At 38.0% G+C, this 19,178-nt stretch overlaps 1 protein-coding gene across 3 annotated transcripts in view; it reads left to right on the top strand.

Moving 5' to 3' along the window:
• FAM168A (family with sequence similarity 168, member A) overlaps positions 1–19,178 on the top strand; it is a 268,500-nt gene that overhangs the window by 152,484 nt on the left and 96,838 nt on the right. For 2 of the 3 annotated variants that reach the window (XM_006870276.1, XM_006870275.1), the window contains exon 1: positions 13,649–13,718. In XM_006870276.1, the coding sequence (XP_006870338.1) occupies positions 13,649–13,718 (70 nt within the window). Of the gene's footprint in view, positions 1–13,630; positions 13,719–19,178 lie in introns of those variants that run through there. The other variant, XM_006870277.1, reaches the window with a different exon arrangement.

Here is a 19,178-nt window from a genome sequence, read left to right as displayed (position 1 = left end):
ATGACCCTGGCTTGCTGTGTATTTTTAGGGTAGTTCTGTCCCTTCTTTAGTCCTCTTTTTTCTCTTCTAAAAAAATCAAACAGTTACGTACTGTGACTGTATACCCAAATCCATTGCCATCCAATTGATTCCAACTCATAGTGACCCTATTTTTGTTGTTAAGTTCCATCGAGTCTGTTCCAACTCACAGTGACCCTGTATAGAGTTTCCAAGGAGTGGCTGGTGAGCTTGAAGCATGACCTTGAAGTTCAAACTGACCTTGAAGTCCAGTACATTAACCCGCAGCCCCACACCAGGACTCCATAGTGACCTTATAGAGTCCTCATTAATTAGCTCTCTGCAATTAGATGTGATAGGTAGTGCTTTTGAAAGGGAGCCACCATTATTTTTGCACTGTGCTACTGGTCTTACCTAAGAAAATAGAATCACGTTTATATATTTGCATTGGAAATCTAACTTCTTGTAAGTAACCATTAAAGAAAGAATGTAAGGATTGTTTATGGTCTCCCTTGAAATATCTGATCATTATTTCTTGTATTTTGAGATATTGTAGCAAGGCTGTTTGCAGGAATCTAGTAGATTAATATCAAATTGTAACTTTTCTCCAGAGGTGTGTGATATTTTAAAGTTACTCGATGGTACAATTTTGACACTGTGATATTTAATCAATTTATTCAACAGATACTTTCTGAGGTCTACCATGTATATGACTTTGTGCTTGGTTATAGGGATAAAACTCTGATCAAGAAAAATCTTTGCTCCTGTAGGTTTTACATTCAGGTATGGGATAGAATTATGTTACATTATGGTACATACTACCAGAAAAAATAATACCTGATTGAACTCTGAAAGAAAAGTAGGAATAATACAGACTAAGATGAAGGGTATAATGATGATGGGTAGTATTTCAGACCAAGAGAACAGCATTATATACAAATTCAGAGACAAGGGAACTAAAAAAGAAAAAATCAAGGGCACTGGATTACAGAATATGAAGCTGGTGAATGTTATTTTGAAATTATAATCATTTTAGGTATCACATCTGGATTATGAAGTATGATATCCTGGAAAAGACACTGGAGTTTTTTTCTCTGATTCCCTGATTCTGTTTACTTGTTACAAAATAGTTATTTTTAACTATTACATTCTTTTAATATAATTATAAAAGTGCTACACAGATGAAAGTCTTACTTGACCCTTCTGCCAACAAAATAACATGTTTTCTTGGTTTCAAGTACTTGGTTCCAGTATAGCATCTTACATTCTAGTCAGTCCTATACTTAACTGTCTCCCCACAAAAAGATGAATTCTTCTAAAAACGGCAGATACCTGGCACATATATAAGTACTTGTGCAGTTTAGTGAAAAATTGGATTCTATATTAAGGGAGCGTCCATTTAAAATTTGTTTGCCCTTGGGGGGAAAAAAATCCCGAGAAGACAATTTTGCATTATTTGCAAGCATCTGACTTTAAAGACAGTTTTGCTGGGTCTTTGATTACTTAAAAAGCCATTTTCTTAAGGCTATTTCAATGGGGTAAATGTCCTGGTGGTTGAAATGTGACATTTTGCAGATGCGTGTCTTATTTTTAAGTAGACACAAAAACTGGTTGTTGAGTTTATGTATAAAAAGATCCACCTCGTTGAGGGTCTTCCTCTTTTTCTCTGACCCGCCACCTTACCAAACATGATATCCTTCTCCAGTGACTGATCCCTCTTGACAATGTGTCTGAAGTAAATTGTCAAAAGTATGAGAGACGAAGTTTAGCCATCCTGGCCTCCAAGGAGCACTCTGGCTGCACTTAGTCATGCTCAATCTAGCTTTTTGAGATCCTACAGCTGAATGGATACAATTAAGAAATGGAGTCAGGACACAGAATGATAGCATTCTTACTATGTTTCTTCTCAGATTCTATGTTCCAGCCTTGCAGAACTACTCTTATTTTCTGTGAATGTACTTTGCTCACTCATGGCATAATTCACAAATGGCCTTTCCTTTCCCTTCTACCTGTGTAGGTTTTTGTCATCTTTGAAAACATAGATCAAATAATATATCCTTTTGAAACCTTCTTTATTCTCCACTCAATTAAATAGAATCAGGCTTAGCTACATATAACAGACTTTGGACATATTGTCCAGAGGGAACAGTCACTGGAGAAGGATGTCATGCTGGGTAAGGTGGAGGGTCAGAGAAAAAGAGGAAAACACCCCCAGCGAGATGGACTGGCCAGGTGACATCACTGATGGACTCAAGTGTGGCAGCGGTGGTGAGGTTGGTCCAGGATCGGACATTGTTTCATTCTGCTGTGCATGCAGTCGCTATGGGTCGGTTCCAACTCAATGGCACCTGACAACAATATAACAGAAATCCAAAATAACAATGATTTTAAAAATCTAGCATTTTATTCTCTCGTGTAATAGAAGTACAGAGGTTGATCGTCCTGGTCTAAAATGGTTGTACCATGAAGCTATCAAAGACCCAGATCCTTTTGCCATTCTTAGTTTGAAGATTCCATGCTCTAGATCACTTTCTGGAAAACAAGGTTGCTGAGGTCTAACCATCATGTACTAATTCTAGACATCAGGAAAGAACAGAGGGGAAGGGTATACAAAAAGAAAGAACTCCTCTCCAAGCTAGCAGTTTCCTGTCAGCAATCTTTCCAGAAGCTCTACCTAGTATTTTAGTTCCATCTCATAGTGTAGAACTAATCATGCCAGGGAGCTTGGGAAATAGAAATGTTTTAGTTGAACATATTGCCAAGTAGTGACAGTCTCTGCATCCCTTCTGAAATATTACTTCCCCATCCCACCCCAAGTTAATTTCTTTCTTATTTCTAGCACTCAGTATAACAGTACTATATTGCTATTGACATTTACCCTGCCAGAGCCCTGGTGTCAATGTAGGATAAGCACTGGACTGCTAACGTCAAGGTCAGCAGTTCAAATCCATCAGTCGCTCCATGGGAAAAAGATGAGGCTTTCTGCCCCCATACAGACTCACAACCTCTGAAACCCTGTACAAGGTCGCTATGAATTAGAACTAATTCTAAAGCAGTGGGTTTGGTTTTTTGGTTTGTTTCATATTGCTACTAATGGTCCGTTTCCATATCTGTGTTTCTTACCAGACTATAAATTGGGGCAGAAATTGTGTTCTATCTCTGAATCCATAGTACTTGCTCAGGAGCCTGACAGAGGAGATACCAATTTGTATGTTCAAGTATAAAATGAGGGTGTTGAGCTGAATGATTTAGTCCCTTTTCATTTGTAAAAGAAATCTGTAACTATTTCTTTTTCAACTTTTGTGAGTTGAATGAAGGTTAACAGACAAGATCATCAGTTTTACATCCAACAAATTATATACTTTGTTTCATCTCAGTGATTATAATCCCCTCCCTGCAACAAGTTATTTTATTTCCTCAACAGTGGCATCTCTTTTACATCTTATTTTTACAATTGAAGAAAGCAAAAATGTAAAACAAAAGATAGATATTAATTTGAATGTCCTAAGGGCATATTCTGCAAGCCTGCAAGCCTGCAAGCCAGCCTCCTGCCCAAAGGCACACAGCCGCACTCTGTCCATGGGCCTAGAACCCAAAGAGGCTCTATCTCTCCTTGCCATTGCCTCTGCCACTGTCTCTGCTGTCACGGGCTTTTCTAGATAGGATCTCATGCTCTACTCATGCTCTTCCTTCTTGATGATCCTGAGATCCTCTGCTCCTGAAATGAAAGATGAATCCCCCCTTTTAGTTATACATCTTCTACAATTATAGTTGTGACAATCATCCCACCTTTCAGGTATACATCTTGTACAATTATAGTTGTGACAATCAAAATAAATCTTGCTAACAGTTACAGTTGCATCACAAAATGCTGTCAGCATCATCCTCTATCCGGTTTCACCAGGTCCATATGGAGAAAAGGAAAATTATTCATTGGGGATTTTATCTTACCCACCTTGCTCTGAAACCAAACACACTCATGAAAGCTTATAAGCCAACCACTTTGTGCCTTTATATGTTATGTTTAGTGCTATCGAGTTGGGTCTGACCCATAGCGACCCTGTATAGGGTTTCCAAGGAGCAGCTGGTGAGCCTGAACTGCTGACCTTGAATTTCAAACTGACATTGCAGTCCAGTGCATTAACACACAGCACCACACCAGGACTTCCTTGTGCCTTTGTAGCCCCCTATTTTTGATAGCGGAGTCCTGGTGTGGTGCTGTGGGTTAATACGCAGGACTGCAAAGTCAGTTTGAATCACAAGGTCGGCGGCTCAGGCTTACTAGCTGTTCCTCAGAAACCCTATACAGGGTAGCTATTGGGATGGAACAAACTCAGTGGTACTTAACAACAGTAACAACATGTTTGATAGCCAATATCTAGATTGCTCCTCTCTATCAACCCAGTGCACTGAGGAAATAAGTTTGTTCCTTGATGTGAAGAATCCTTCCATTCCAGTTGGAATTTCGAGCAACTACATTAATGCACCAGATTGCAAAGCCATTTGAACTGCAAGGTTGGCGGTTCAAGCTCACCAGCTGCTCCTTGGAAACTCTATACAGGGTCACTATGGGTCAGAACCAATTCGATAGCACTTAACAACAACATCTAAAAACAAAGGTCCAGTTTATCAAATTATAGCAATTTACACTTGCTCACAGTATCAAGCATCTTTATCTTCATCTGGTTGAATTCTGGTCAGTTAGCCATCCAAGCTAGGTCAAATGGGTACTAGCTGCAAGTTTGGAAGTTCACGCATCTCTCCCTGTACTTCAGATCAGCTGGCTGCGTCAGTCTCAGCTCTAGTCCGCAGTGGCTAGGTCAGTGCCCATGGGCTCAGGATTTTACACATCTTCCTAAACTTTAGACTGGTCAGCCCCTTCTCTCTCTCATCTCGAGGTCAACAGGTATCAAGGGAACATGGCCAAACTTAGCCCATGTCTTCACTGCTGTGTTTTCCCCCACTACTACTCACAAGTAGACACAAATGGTCACCAGCAAGCATACTAGACTGCTGTGGTGGGGTTCCCTTTGAGTTTCAGTCTTAGAAGGGGCTAACTATTTCTTAAATCATCAATTTATGTATGAGATATGGCATATATAATATATCTGCTTTACATGTACAATTCGGTAATTTTTAGTAAATGATGAAGTAAAGGAGCTGAACAGAAGATCTCAAAGGTGACTTGAGAAGACAAAGTAAAATATTATTAAATGTGCAAAGACCTAGAGTTTGAAAACCAAAAGGGAAGAACATACTTGACATTACTCAAGCTGAGAGAACTGAAGAAAAAATTCAAGCCTTGAATTGCTATACTGAAGGATTCTTCTGTGGGCAAAATATTGGATGACACAGGAAGCAATAAAAGAAGATGAAAAGAATGTACAGAGTAATTGTAGTTAAAAATAACTGGTTGGCATGCAACCATTTTCAGAGGTGTGGTATATGATCAAGAACTGATGCTATTGAAAGGGAAAATTCCAACTGCACTGAAGGCGTTGTTGTTAAGTGCCTTTGAGTCAGTACCGACTCATAGCAACCCTGTGCACAACAGAATGAAATACTGCTGTTCCTGTGCCAACCTCACAGTTGCGGCTACCCTTGAGTCCATTGCTGCTGTCATTGTGCCAGTCCATCTCCTTTGGGGTCTTTCTCTTTTTGCTGTCCATCCACTTTACCAAGCATGATGTCCTTCTCACGGGGGAAGTTCCCTTCTGATAATATGTCCAAAGTATCAGAGACAAAGTCTCGCCATCCTGGCATCTAAGGAGCATTCTGGTAGTACTTCTAATATAATTTTGTTTGTTCTTTTAATATTATCCTCCAATACCATAACTCAAATGCTTCAATTCTTCTATGTTCTTATTTATTCATTGTCTAACTGTAATGAGGTTATTGAAAATACCATGGCTTGGAGCATCTGCACTTTAGTCCCCAAACTGGTATCTTTGCTCTTGAACACTTAAAGAGGTCTTGTGCAGCAGATTTGCCTAATGCAATATGTTGTTTGATTTCTTGACTGCTGGTTTCATGAGTGTTGATGGTTGATCTGAGCAAAATGAAGTCTTTGACAACATCAATCGTTTCTCCACTTATCTTGATGGTATTTATTGGTCCAGTAGTGAGGATTTTTGTTTTCTTTACATTGAGGTGCAACCCATACCAAGGGCTGTGGTCTTTGGTCTTTATCAGTATTTTAAGTCCTCTTCGTTTTCAGCAAGCAAGATGGTATCATCTCCATTTTGCAGGTTGCTAATGAGTCTTCCTCTGATCCTCATGCCGTGTTCTTCTTTATGTAATCCAGTTTCTTGAATTATTTGCTCAACATACAGTTTATATAAGTATGGTGAAAGAATACAACCCTTTTGCACACCCTTCCTAATTATAAACCATTCAGTGTTCCCATGTTTTGCTCGAACCACTGCCTCTTAGTCTATGTACAAGTTCTCCATGAGCATAGTTAAGTGTTCCAGAATTCCCATTCTCTGCAACGTTGTATGAAGTTTATCATGATACACACAATTGACAGCTTTTGCATAGTCAATAAAGCACAGGTAAGCATCCTTCTCGTATTCTCTGCTTCCAGCCAAAATCCACCTGACATCAGCAGTGATAATCCGTCATACCACATCTGTGTCTGAATACAATTTGAACCTCTGGTAGTTCTCTTCCCAATGTACTATTGTAGCAGTTTTAAAAAATTATCTTTAGCAAAATTTTAGTTGCATGCGTTATTAATGATATAGTCTGATGATTTCTGCATTCCCTTGGGTCACCTCCCTTTGGGGTATAAATATGGATCTCTTCCAATCAGTTGGTCAGGTAGATATCATCCAAACTTCTTGACATAGATGAGTGAGTGCTTCCAGGGCTTCACTGGTTTGTTGAAAGATTTCAATTTGTGTTCCACAATTTCCTAGAGCCTTTTTCTTTGCCAGTGCCTTCAGTGCACCTTGGACTTCCTCCTTCAGTGTCATTGACTCTTGATCATATGCTACCTCTTCAAATGGTTGAACATCGACCATTTCTTTTTGGTACAATGACTCTGTGTTTCTTCCATCTTCTTTTGATGCTTTCTGCATCATTCAGTATTTTGCTCATAGAATCCTTCAATATTTCAAATCAAGGCTTGAATTTTTCCTTCAGTTCCCTTAGTGTGAGGAATGCTGAGCATGTTCCTTCCTTTTTGTTTTCTGACTCAAGGTCTTTACACATTTCGTTATAGTATTTGACTTTGTCCTCTTGATCTTCCCTTTGATTTTTTCTATTCAGCTCTTTTACCTCCTCATTTCATTCATTTGCTTTAGTATCTCTACAGTGGAGAACAAGTTTCAGAGTTTTCTTCTGACATGCTTTTGGTCTTTTTCGTCTTTCATATCTTCTTAATGACCTTTTTTTTTGTTTTTTTCTTGTATGATGTTCTTGATGTCATCCTGTAACTTTCTGGTCTTTGGACATTAGTGTCTAATTCATCAAATCTGTTCTCTGAATTCCGTTGGGATATATTCAAAGTCATATTTTGGTTCTTGTAGATTTTTAAAATTTTTCTTTAGCTTCAGCCTGAACTTGCATATGAGCAATTGATAGTCTGTTCAGTAGTCTGCTCCTGGCCTTGTTTTGGCTGATGATATGAAGCTTTTCCACTTTCTTTTCCCACAGATGCAGTCAGTTTGATTTCTGTGTATTCCATTTGGTGAGATCCATGTGTATAGTCATTTTTATGTTGCTTTAAAAAGGTATTTGCAGTGAGGAAGTCATTGGTCTTGCAAAATTCTATTATGTGACCTCCAGCATTGATTCTGTCACTAAGGCCATGGTTTCCAACATCTATACAATCTTATATAGATAGATCTTAAAAGGAACATAATTCTCAAGGCAGGTATTTCTGTATTAAGCTAAGCAGTTATTTGGTGTGAAAAAAACTTAAGGGGATATTTTTGGCTTAAGGTTTAAAGAGTATCTCAGGGCAATAATGCTTGTTTTTAAATTTTTTATTGTGAATTGAGTAAATATTTACAGAGAAGGTCATCAGTTTTACATTCAACAAATCAGATGCTGCTGTGCTTTATGTCAATGACTGCAATGCCTTCTCCATGTAACAACAGTTATCCAGCTTTCTCCCTATGGTTCCTAATTCCATTCTTACATTCGTAATTCTGTTCTTACGTTTGCATCCCTTCTTAACTGTAACGTTAGGTAAATGTTGCCAGGGCAATACTTTCAGGGGTTCATCCAGCCTACATGGCTCCAGAAAGCATGGGTTCCATGATTATTTGAAATTCTGATCCACATTTTACCCTTTTTTAACAGTGTTCTTCTATAGCATCTTTGATCAAAATATTCAGTAATCTTTGTTGTTGTTTATTGTTAAGTGCTGCCGAGTTAGTTCCAACCCATAGTGACCCTGTATAGGATTTCTGAGGAGCAGCTTGTGCGTTTGAACTGTTGACCCTGTGGTTCAAACTGATTGTATGGGTCAGTGCATTATCCTGCAGTGCAACACCAGGATACGGTAATTGTAGCCAGAGACAATTCAGTTATTCTGGCCTCATGGCAAAGAAGGCAGTTGTTCATGGAGGCATTGAGCTGCATGTTCCATTTCCTCCAGTCGTTCCTGTCTTTCCTTCTTCCTCTAGTATTCAGGTAAATAGAGAACATTTGCAAGCTCTTAAGAGTCTAGGCACTAGTCAACGAACTAGGAAGTAGAATGGAAGCAGCAAACACACTAAGCCAAGTAACCAGCTATCCCATGAAACTATGACTCTAAACCTGCATACCCAGAAATGAAATTCCATGAGGTGTTTGTCCTACAAAAGCAGTATCATAAGCTACTCTCTCATGTCTTTTGAAGTGCCAGCATTTTAAATTCAGTGATAGTGTATATATTTTATCTTTAACGATCATGCTTTTGGTGTTGTGTCTAAGAACTCTTTGCATAACCCAACATTAAAGATTTTCTCTGTCTTCTTCTAAAAGTTTTCATAGTATTAGCCTTACAATTAATCCTTTGATCTATTTTGAGTTAATTTTTGGATATGATAAAGGTGGATGTTGTTAGGTACTGTTGAGTCTCATAGTGACTTCATATGATAGAATAGAACTGCCCATATAGTTTTCTAGGCTGTAATCTGTATAGGAGTAGTTCCTAGGTGTTTTTCCTGTGGACTCACTGGGTGGGTTCTAACCACTAGCTTATCAGTTAGCAGCTACATGCCACCAGGAATTCTGTGATGTGAGGTAGGTATTTAACATCTTTGTGCATGTGATACCCAGTTGTCTTAGTACCATTTGTTGAAAAGACTGTTGTTTTCCCATTGAAATGTCTTGGCATCTTTATAAAAAATTAGTTTGACCGTAAAAATGGATTTATTTATTTCTGGACTCTCAATTCTGTTTCACTGATTTGTATGTTTATCCTTATGCCAGTGTTACACTTGCTGGGTTGTTGTAATTTTATAATATATTTTGAAATTGGGACCTGTAAGTCCTTCAACTTTATCTCTAAAATTTTTTGGTTTTTAGTATTTCCATATAAATGTTATGATCAGTGTGTCATTTTGTGCAAAAATAGCTTACTTGCATCCTGATAAGGATCACTTTTATTCTCTAGGTTAGTTTCAGGAGAATTGCCATCTTAACAGTATTGAGTTTTCTGATTGATAAATATTGAAGTTTTCCAAGTACAAGTCTTGCACTTTTTAGTTAAATTCATATTTAAGTGTCTTATTCTCTTTGATGTCATTGTGAATAGAATTGTTATTATAATTTTATTTTTTTAGATTATTAATGTATAAGAAATAAAATAAAAATTTATATATTGGTCTTATATCTTAGAACATTTTTTTTTAATTTCATTTATTAGTATAGTCATTTTTAGGTGAGGGTTTGAAATATATCAATAACAAAACATTTGTCAAGTTAATCACTTTCATATGTTCCGTTCAGGGATATTAAATATGTCCATCATGCTATTCCTACATCCTGAATTTGTCAGCATGTCTAACAAAAGCTCAGTGCCCACTGATTATCTGTTTTTTGTTTTTAATTGAGTTATTTGTCTTTTATTATAGAGCCGTAAGAATTATTTACATATTCTGGATACATTCTAGATACATTCATATATATGATTTGCAAATAGTTTGTCCTGTTTTGTGTGCTATCTTTTCTCTTTCGTTATGGTGTCTTTAAAGAGCCCTGCTAGCATAGTGAATTGAACGTTGGGCTACTAACCACGGTTCAAGCCCACCAGTTGCTCCATGGAAGAAAGGTTATCTGCTCCCGAGAAGATGTATAGTCTTGAAAACAGGGTCGCTGTTAGTTAGAACCTATTATATAGGGTTGCTTATGATTTGAAACTGATTCAATGGCACACAGCAACAGTGAAGACATGAAGTTTTGAAATAGAATTTAACTATTTTTTTCTTTAATTGCTTGTGCTTTTGGTGTCATATCTAAGAATCCATTACCGAATCCAAGATCATGAAGGTTTATACTTAGGTTTTCTTCTTTCTTCTAAGAGTTTCGTAGTTTTAGCTCTTACATTTAGGTCTTCAATCTCTCTTAGGGCTAGTCTTGACATTGTCTCTTACTTCCTTTGTGGCCTTGGATCATTCATTTGCCTTTTCGTAACCTCAGTTTTTCATCTGTAAAATGGGAGTCAGCTGAGATTTAGCTTAAATTTTAAGGTTGCTTTCAGCTCAAAAATTTTTATATGTGACTCATGAAATGATAAAATAGATGGAAAAGCACTTTGGAAAATATAAGATGCATTCCAAGTTTAGTGGAATGTTGATCTTTCTAAGATGTATTCTTTTGAATGAAAATGATGCTTCTGAATAAAATGTACTTATGAATAAATAGGAGTCCTGGTGTGATGCTGTGGGTTAATATACCGGACTTCAAGTTCGTTTTGAGCCTCAAGGTCATAAGTTCAAGCTCACCAGCTGCTCCTTGGAAACCCTATACAGGGTCATTATGAGTCAGAACCGACTTGACGACACTTAACAACAACAACAAATGAATGAATAGCATCATATGATAAATTTTTGATTAAACTGAAAATTCACTCAGATGCACTAGCCACATTTAAGAACTTAATAGTTTCATGTGGCTAGTGGCTACTGTATATATTATTTCCACTATTGTAGAAAGTTATATTAGCCATCATGTCTCTAGAGTCTCCATCTGGAAGAAGATGAAAATACAGGAAATGTACAGTCCAGTTTATTTTTATGATTAATATGCCTTTTCTCACCAATTCCTTTTAATCTCATCTGGAATAATAACAATGATCACTTACTGTAGCAGGGTACACCCACCCATAACACCCTTACTACAACAATAAATAAATCAGTGTTTGCCAGGGATACTGAAGGAAGGGCATTAACTACAAAGTGGTATGAAGGAATTCTTTGGGGTGATGAAAATATTTTATATCATAATTGCGGTGAGTTTTGTACAACTGTATACACATATTAGGGCTCATAGAACTGTAAACTTAAAAAGGGTCAGTGTTATATGCAATTTTAGCTAAGTATTCCAACTAAGAAAAAAAATCCTTACAATTCTACCAAGTAGGTGTTCTTGTTTTTTATTTTGTGGTTAGAGACTCAGTAAGGTTAGGGGACTCTCCTATTGTCCTGTAGTTGATGTGTGGCATTTCCAGGATTTGAACCTTAATCTGCCAAATCATAGAACTGGTGTTCTTTCATTTTTAGTCTGTCTCTGAAACTGTTAACAGTATGTAGATTCTGTTGTGAAAAGCTGACCTTCCCTTAGAAGTCTGCTTGTCTTTTAGCAGTTCCCCAGAAGTGGCTATCACAGTCTTATAATAAAATTTGAATCCTTGGCAGATCTCATTCCTGTCAGTCATTAGTTAGGATTGGAATTGATAGTGTTCTGGAGTGCAGCCCCAGGCATGATCTCCTTCTGTGGCTGTGGCCCTCATTTTGGAGCAGCAGGAGACCATTTTCAAAGCTGATGAGTTTCTTTGGTTATGAAAAGCAATTTCATCTTTGTCCAATCAGCAACGCAGAGTGCTTTCTCAGTAGGAGAGTTTACAGGGCTGGTTGTACAGCTTAGCACTTTTTTCCTCTCTCAGTCTTATTAGGCAGGTAACTGGTTGCCGGGAGAAGAGATCAAAGGGAGGCAAAGTGTACAGACAGCCTTCTGTGATCATTGTATCATCATATATATTTTCATGCCATTTTATTGTTTATAATGTATTTTAGCATTTGTGTTCTCTCTTTCTTTCGTTACTCTGTGAGGTGAGTACTAATATTTAGAGACACAGTGTTGACTGACTGTTGAATAACTGGCTGTAAGAATGTGCTTTCCCTTCAGTTGAGCCGAAACAGGTTCCTTCTTTTAATTTTAGTCCCCAAATTGTTCTAATACCAGTTTGTCAATTGATGCCAGTTTAAACTAGCTTATTGCCTTGGGGTGGGTGGTTTGCCAGGGTACTACAAGCTAGAACTTCTGGAAATGTACTACACTTGTGGTACATTTCCAGAAGTTTTATCTTCTAAACTTGACCAGTTGTATTTTAGCTTTTGCCTGTTTGAGTGCCCAGCTTCCTCTTAAAAACTCAATGTTTCTCCACCTCTTATTCCAGAACCCTGGGCAGACTAATTAATTGCAGAACAGTATTGATTGCCTGTCTTCAACATTTGCCTTGTTTCCTATTTTAAGGTGCTATAGGAGAAGTTAATGACCCCCCAAATTGCCCATCTATCATGTGAGCCTAGTTAGGAAGGAATTGTTTGATTTTTATGGAGTGTAAATAATATAACTAGAGACATGTTTTCAAACATGTGTAAGCCTCTGTGTGTCAGAAATGACTCCTAAAACAAGATGGGACAAATTGACTGGCTAATAGAGTTTAATGATGGATTTTTCCATTAATCAGAATGGAAATGGAGAATGTTCTTCATTAAGATGATTAACAGAGCACTTGTACAGGTTATACCTATTTCAGATTTCCAAGATTTTTTTTTTCTTTCCTTTGAATAAATTTGGAAAGAGTTCCTGGATATGTTTCCATGTTTGTATGAAAGTAATCAATGACAATAAATTCACAATTTTCAGAGCTTTTAATAACTGGTAGCTTGTCATGATGCAGGTGTGAAGGACAGGTGAGACGTTTGCTGCTCTCTTTCTCCAGTGTGTGTGTTCATTACCAGGTTCCTGGGCTCCTGCTGTGAGCAATACAGGCATGCCTTTTCTCTGCTCTTAAACTAGCATTATTAGAGCTACAAGGGGACTAAGAGATCCTAGACAAATTCTTTCATTTTACACCAGCACATTGAAGTCCAGAGAGGGAAGCTTACTAATGCCACATAAAATGCTAGCAGCAGAACTCTGTGGCATATTAAAACTACTACTGAACCGAAAGTCAAAAGACCTGGGTTGACAATAGACAAGTTATTGTACCACTCTGCTTCTCGTATTTTTACCTGTCAAATGGGAAAAGCATCTAGAATAGGGCCAATTACAAAACAAAACAAAAATAGTTTTCCTCACTATACCATGATAGTGCTTCTCTTTGAGCATAAACTGGTGATCCGAGGGGAAGCTGATGTTTGGGAGGATGAGTAACCAATAATCAATGCTGTTTTCTTTATTTTCTCTGTAGGATCCTCAGTCTTCCACAATGAACCCTGTTTACAGCCCCGTGCAGCCTGGGGCTCCCTATGGCAACCCTAAGAACATGGCGTACACAGGTGAGTGATGTGAGAATGACTTTCACTTTGAGAAATGGTGGTTAAGTGTGTTACCAAACAACTTGGTGACATAAAACTCTGGTAAAGCTTGGATATTTGGTGGTTTGGTATCTAGTGGAGATGGAAACAACATTCTTGAGACCAAGACTATTGAATTGTTAGGGGAAGGAAGGAAAACATATTAATGAGTACCTACCTTGGGATTGGCCTTGTATTTGGCAATTTCATACACTTTATTTCACTTTAACCCTGAAGCACTTCTACACGATGTAGCTCCATTTGTCAGAAGAGGAATATGTAGTTACAGTAAAAAGCCACAAAACAAAAGGTAAATACACACTTGAACCCAACCCTCCTAATTCTGCAGGTGGTTATTTTTCCTGAACTGTATACCACATTATTTCCTACTTCTCTTATTTATATTGCCCCATGTTTGGAATACCCTTGTCCCTTGACAGCTTTACCTTATTTTTGTAGAACTCAGCTCTGAGCTCAGGAAGCACTTTTCTAAGCAACATTGTCTTCCTTACTTGACCTTAAGCAAATTTTTTATCTCTGAGAGCCATAGTGAGTTTTCTTCCCTCAGGTATAAAATGAAGATAATAATGTTACCCTATTTCATAGGACTGCTGTAAGGATTAAATATGCTAGTGTACGGTTCTCACTATGAGTGTTAGCAATGAGTAAGTGCTTAATGATGGCTATTATTTACAGATAACTTAAGGTGGTAGGATTATAGCATTGGAAGTGAATGCAAAAAATGTATACAAATTGTCTAGCATTGTGCTTGGTGCATACATCTTCAAGAGTACAAGGGAGCTTCTAAAAGTTCATGAAAAATACTATTATCTTTCAGTTCCATTCTTCCAAACTTTTTGAAGTCCCTTGTGTTTAAATCTAAGGTGAAAGTAGCACTATAGACACATGGAGGTAAGAAGATGCCATCAGGGTGTGGTGAATAATTGAGATTAACTGGATAAAGACTAGTAACGGTGGTGAGGTGAAGCACTGACAGCTAGCCACATGGTTGGCTGTTCAAACCTATCCAGAGGCTCCTTGGAAAATAGGACCAGTGATTGACTTCTGAAAAGTCACAGTTTTGAAAGCCCTGTGGGGCAGTTCTGCTCTCTACATATGGGACTGCCAGGAGTTGGAACCAATTAATGGCAACTAACAACAATCCACCACTCTGTGTCAGTTTGCCGTAATGTGGTGGCTTGCATGTTGCTGTGATGGTGGATACTATGCCACTAATGTTTTAAATATCATCTGAGTCACCTATGATAAAGGTTTCAGTGGAGCTTCCAGACTGAGACAGATTAGGAAGAAGGAAAGGCAGACTACTTCTGAATGTTTAGCCACTGAAAACTTTATGAATAGAGGGAACCTAGACCCAGAGGGCCTGGAGGAAGGTAGAATCTCCAGTGAGTAGTATTCAATCTGACTAGGAGGGGTGATGCAATGAAATGCAGATGGGTCTCTTGTGATACAATAGTGAATAATTGTTATCAGGACTGACTGTGAGGGTTGGAAATGTAAAGGTAAACGTTTTATAGCAAGGAGGGGAGTGATTGACTTTTCAGTCTAGGAGCAGAGGTCCCTGGGACCATCAAGGGAGAAGAGCAGAGAGCGGGACCCTACCCAGAGAAGCAGTGATGCCTGAAATGGAGCCAGAGATGATGATGTGGAGCTATGGAGCAGCTGGAGACTCTAGACCAGAGAGGGAGAGCGACTGTGTGCTGAAGACCTGGGGGTCACGGGGGAAGGATTGCATGGAGGGGATTGTAACCATGGCAATGAGGTGATATACGATAGAATGAATGTAAAACTGATGTTCTCCCATGTATACTGTCACATAATTCACAATAAATCATTTAAGAAAAAAAAAAACAAAACTTTATGAATAGCAGGATAACATTGTCAGATACAGTACCAGAACATTAAAACATGAATAATAGCAGAACATTATCAGATATCATGCTGGAAGATGAGCCCCTCACATTGGAATGCACTCACAGTACTACTGGAGAGAAGCTGCTTCTCAAAGTAAAGTTGACTGTTTTAAGGCTAAATGAGTAAAGCTTTTGGGACCTTTGTTGATAGGGCACAACTCAAAATGAGGCGAGATAACTTCAAACATCCATTAATAATCGGATCATTGAATGTATAAAGTATGGATCTAGGAAAAATGTTAAATTACCAAAAAATGAAATGGAATGCATAAAGATTGATATCCTAAGCATTAGTGAACTGAAATGGACTAGGATTGGTCATTTTGAATCAGACAGTCATATGGTTTATTATGCAGGGAACAACAAATTCAAAAGAAATTGCATTGCGTTTATCATAGAAAAGAACATTTCAAGACCTTTCTGAAGTCCACTGCTGTCTGTGATAGAATAATATCTATACCTACAAGGAAGACCAGTTAATATCACTATTATTCTGTTAACACACCAAAGCCAGTGATGATTAAATGGAGGAATTCTAGCGACTTTTTCAGTCTGAAATTGATTGATAAAACATGCAATCAAGGTGCTTTGATAAATACTGGTAATTGGAATGCAAAAGTAAGAAATGAAGAGGAATTATCAGTAGTTGGAAAATATGGCCTTGGTGATAGAAATGATGCTGGATATTGCATGATATCATTTTTTAAAAATACATGTTCTTTTTTTTTTTAATTTAATGTGAATTGAGTGATAGTTTACATGGGAGAGCATCGGTTTTGCATACATCCTGTTGCATTTTGTTTCATTGCAATGATTACAATTCCATCCATGCATCATCATTTAACAGTGTTTGCTTCTATTCCCTGTTTTTTTTTTGTTTGTTTGTTTGGTTTTGTTTTTGATGTACACAAAAACACTCAACAGTATCAGAGGTGGGGATTGATGGGCGGATAAGGTAGAGGTGCAGTGAAGATCTCCATCAACAATAACACAGAATACCAGGCGAAGCGGGTTCAGGGGAGAGCTTCAAAACTCTGAACCACATATGTAGGACTATTTTAAAAGTTTGAAAGCTTATATAGCTAGTGGAACTTGTAGCAGAAGCAAGAAATCTTGAACTTTCGAATCTGCTGGGCTCAGCGGCCCAGAGCCGACAACTTGGGCGAGACCAAACAGCAAGACTAAGCAGGGATGCAAGCAGACCCACCATGGACTATAACGCCTGGGGGAACCTCAGAGACAAAGATGGACAATATTGTTGTTTTATTCCAATTTCTTTTGGTATTTGTTCATTGGCCTCTTGCTGTCTGCGCACCTCCATCCTGGTGACTCAAGGGGGTGCCTGAGCGAGTGGACACCCCCATCCCCACCACCACTGGAGGGTTCTTCTTCCATGTATGTGCACAGATCCTCTCAGCATTTAAAGGGGCAGTCTCTGCGTAAAACCAAATAGCAGTGTAAAATGGCCATAGTCGGCCCTGAACTGTTTATTAATAGGGTAAAGGACAGAACAGGGATTGTGGAATGGGAGAGAGACTAAAATCAGGATAGGCCAAAAATCAAATCCTACAGTACAGCATAACAACCAACAGTGGCATCTTGAAATTTATCAGGTGGCCTTGAAGGCAAGAAGCGGAAAGAGGATATTAAAGTCATACTCATATTAGGCTACAGGTTTTTTTTTTCTCTCTCTCCTCTCCCTTTTGTGCGATTATAGGCTACAGTATCCAATCTGTTGTTTTTTTGTTTTTGTTTTTTTGTTTTTTTTTGGGGGGGGTTACCCCTTTTACCTTTAGGGGGCACTTTCTATCCCTATATTACCCAAGAAGAGACAGCAATTGCTGCCATATAGTCCAGCTACAATCATACCCTATAAAACCCCACATATAAAACCCCACAATCCAGGCAAGAACAAGTACTAACAGCCATATACCAGGGAGGCAGACAACACCTGTGAAAGTTACTCTGAAATAAGCAATAAGAAGAGTGAAAATGGAAGCCTACCTCTTGATCACACCTACCTGGAGGCAATAAGAAAGTATAAAAAATACCAAAACACACACTCAATTAAGTATTAAAGCCACAGGTAATTACTGAACATGTCCAAGGTAAAAAGAGATGACCATATCAGCACATGTCCAGAAACAAGATAAAATGTCTGAGACAAATGACCTCGAGGTAGACCTAGACTCCATTATGGAAGGAGGGCAGGCCTTGGAAATGCTTGAGAAGGAATTCAGAAAAATGATTATAAAATGTTTCAAAACACTTTACAATGGAGTTGAGAAAAATAAGGAAGTCAGGAAAAGCACTACAGGAACAATCAAATAAGGTAGATACACATCATTGGAAACAATTCAAAATCTACAGAAAAAGGTCCAAACAATTAATAGAATGTCAGAAATGGACAATACACTGAAAGGGCAAAGGAGTAGAATTGAAGAGATAGAAGCCAGAACTAGTGAGCTAGAAGATAAATATTTCAGCACTACTAAGATAAAAGAGCAAGCCGAAAAAAGGATTAAAAAATCTGAAGAAGACCTAAGATTCATGTTGGACAACATGAAGAGGAATAACTTAAGAATTATCAGCATTCCGGAACAGGAAAAATTACACAAGTCCACAGAGGAGATAGTTGAAAAGCTTCTGGAAGAAAAGTTTCATAACATATTGAAAAGAAGAAAGATAAGCATTCAAGAAACTCAACGAACCCCAGGAAGGATAGACCCTAAAAGAAAATCACCAAGACATAATAATAAAGCTCTCCAAAATCAAAGATAAGGACAGAATCCTGATAGCAGCTAGGGAAAAGAGAAGTGTAATAGAGCAAATCAGATTAAGCTCGGATCTCTCAACAGAAATCATGCAGGGAAGAAGGCAATGGTGAAACATATATAAAATCCTGAAAGAAAAAAACTGCCAACCAAGAATCCTTTTATCCAACAAAGCTATCAATCAAATACGATGGTGTAATCAAAACATTCCAGGATAAACAGAAGCTAAGAGATTTTGCCAAAGCCAACCCTCTACTACAAAGCATCCTAAAGGGAGTTCTGTGGACTGAGAACCAACAAGAACAGACAACAACCAGAGATTGACATACATGGCAGCACTTCTCGAAACTCATTTGACAAATGAAAGAGCCGAGAACAGAACAAAACTATAAGAACAAATTCAGAGGATCTGGGAGGTCAGTATATGATCAAAACAATTACAGTGTGAAAGGTAAACACATAGGAACAGAGATCCAGATGGTGAGAAGGTCAGCTAGATTACAGGATAAAATTGACTGCACTAAATGGGGGGGGAAGTTAATGGAATATAAGGTAACCTCAAAGAAAATTAACACTTCACAATATACCAAGAAAATGCAAATCCAAGAAGAACATGGAAACATTAAAACTATGAGGAAACTGACAAGAAAGAGCAAAAAACAAAAACAAAAACAAAATCATGAACTCAGCACGGGAAGTCACACAGAACAAAGAAAGAAGCAAACATAATGACA

This window comes from Chrysochloris asiatica, unplaced genomic scaffold, assembly GCF_000296735.1.
Source record: "Chrysochloris asiatica unplaced genomic scaffold, ChrAsi1.0 scaffold00140, whole genome shotgun sequence".
In the NCBI taxonomy this organism is placed as follows: domain Eukaryota; kingdom Metazoa; phylum Chordata; class Mammalia; order Afrosoricida; family Chrysochloridae; genus Chrysochloris; species Chrysochloris asiatica.
This window is presented reverse-complemented; position numbering and strand designations above follow the sequence as displayed.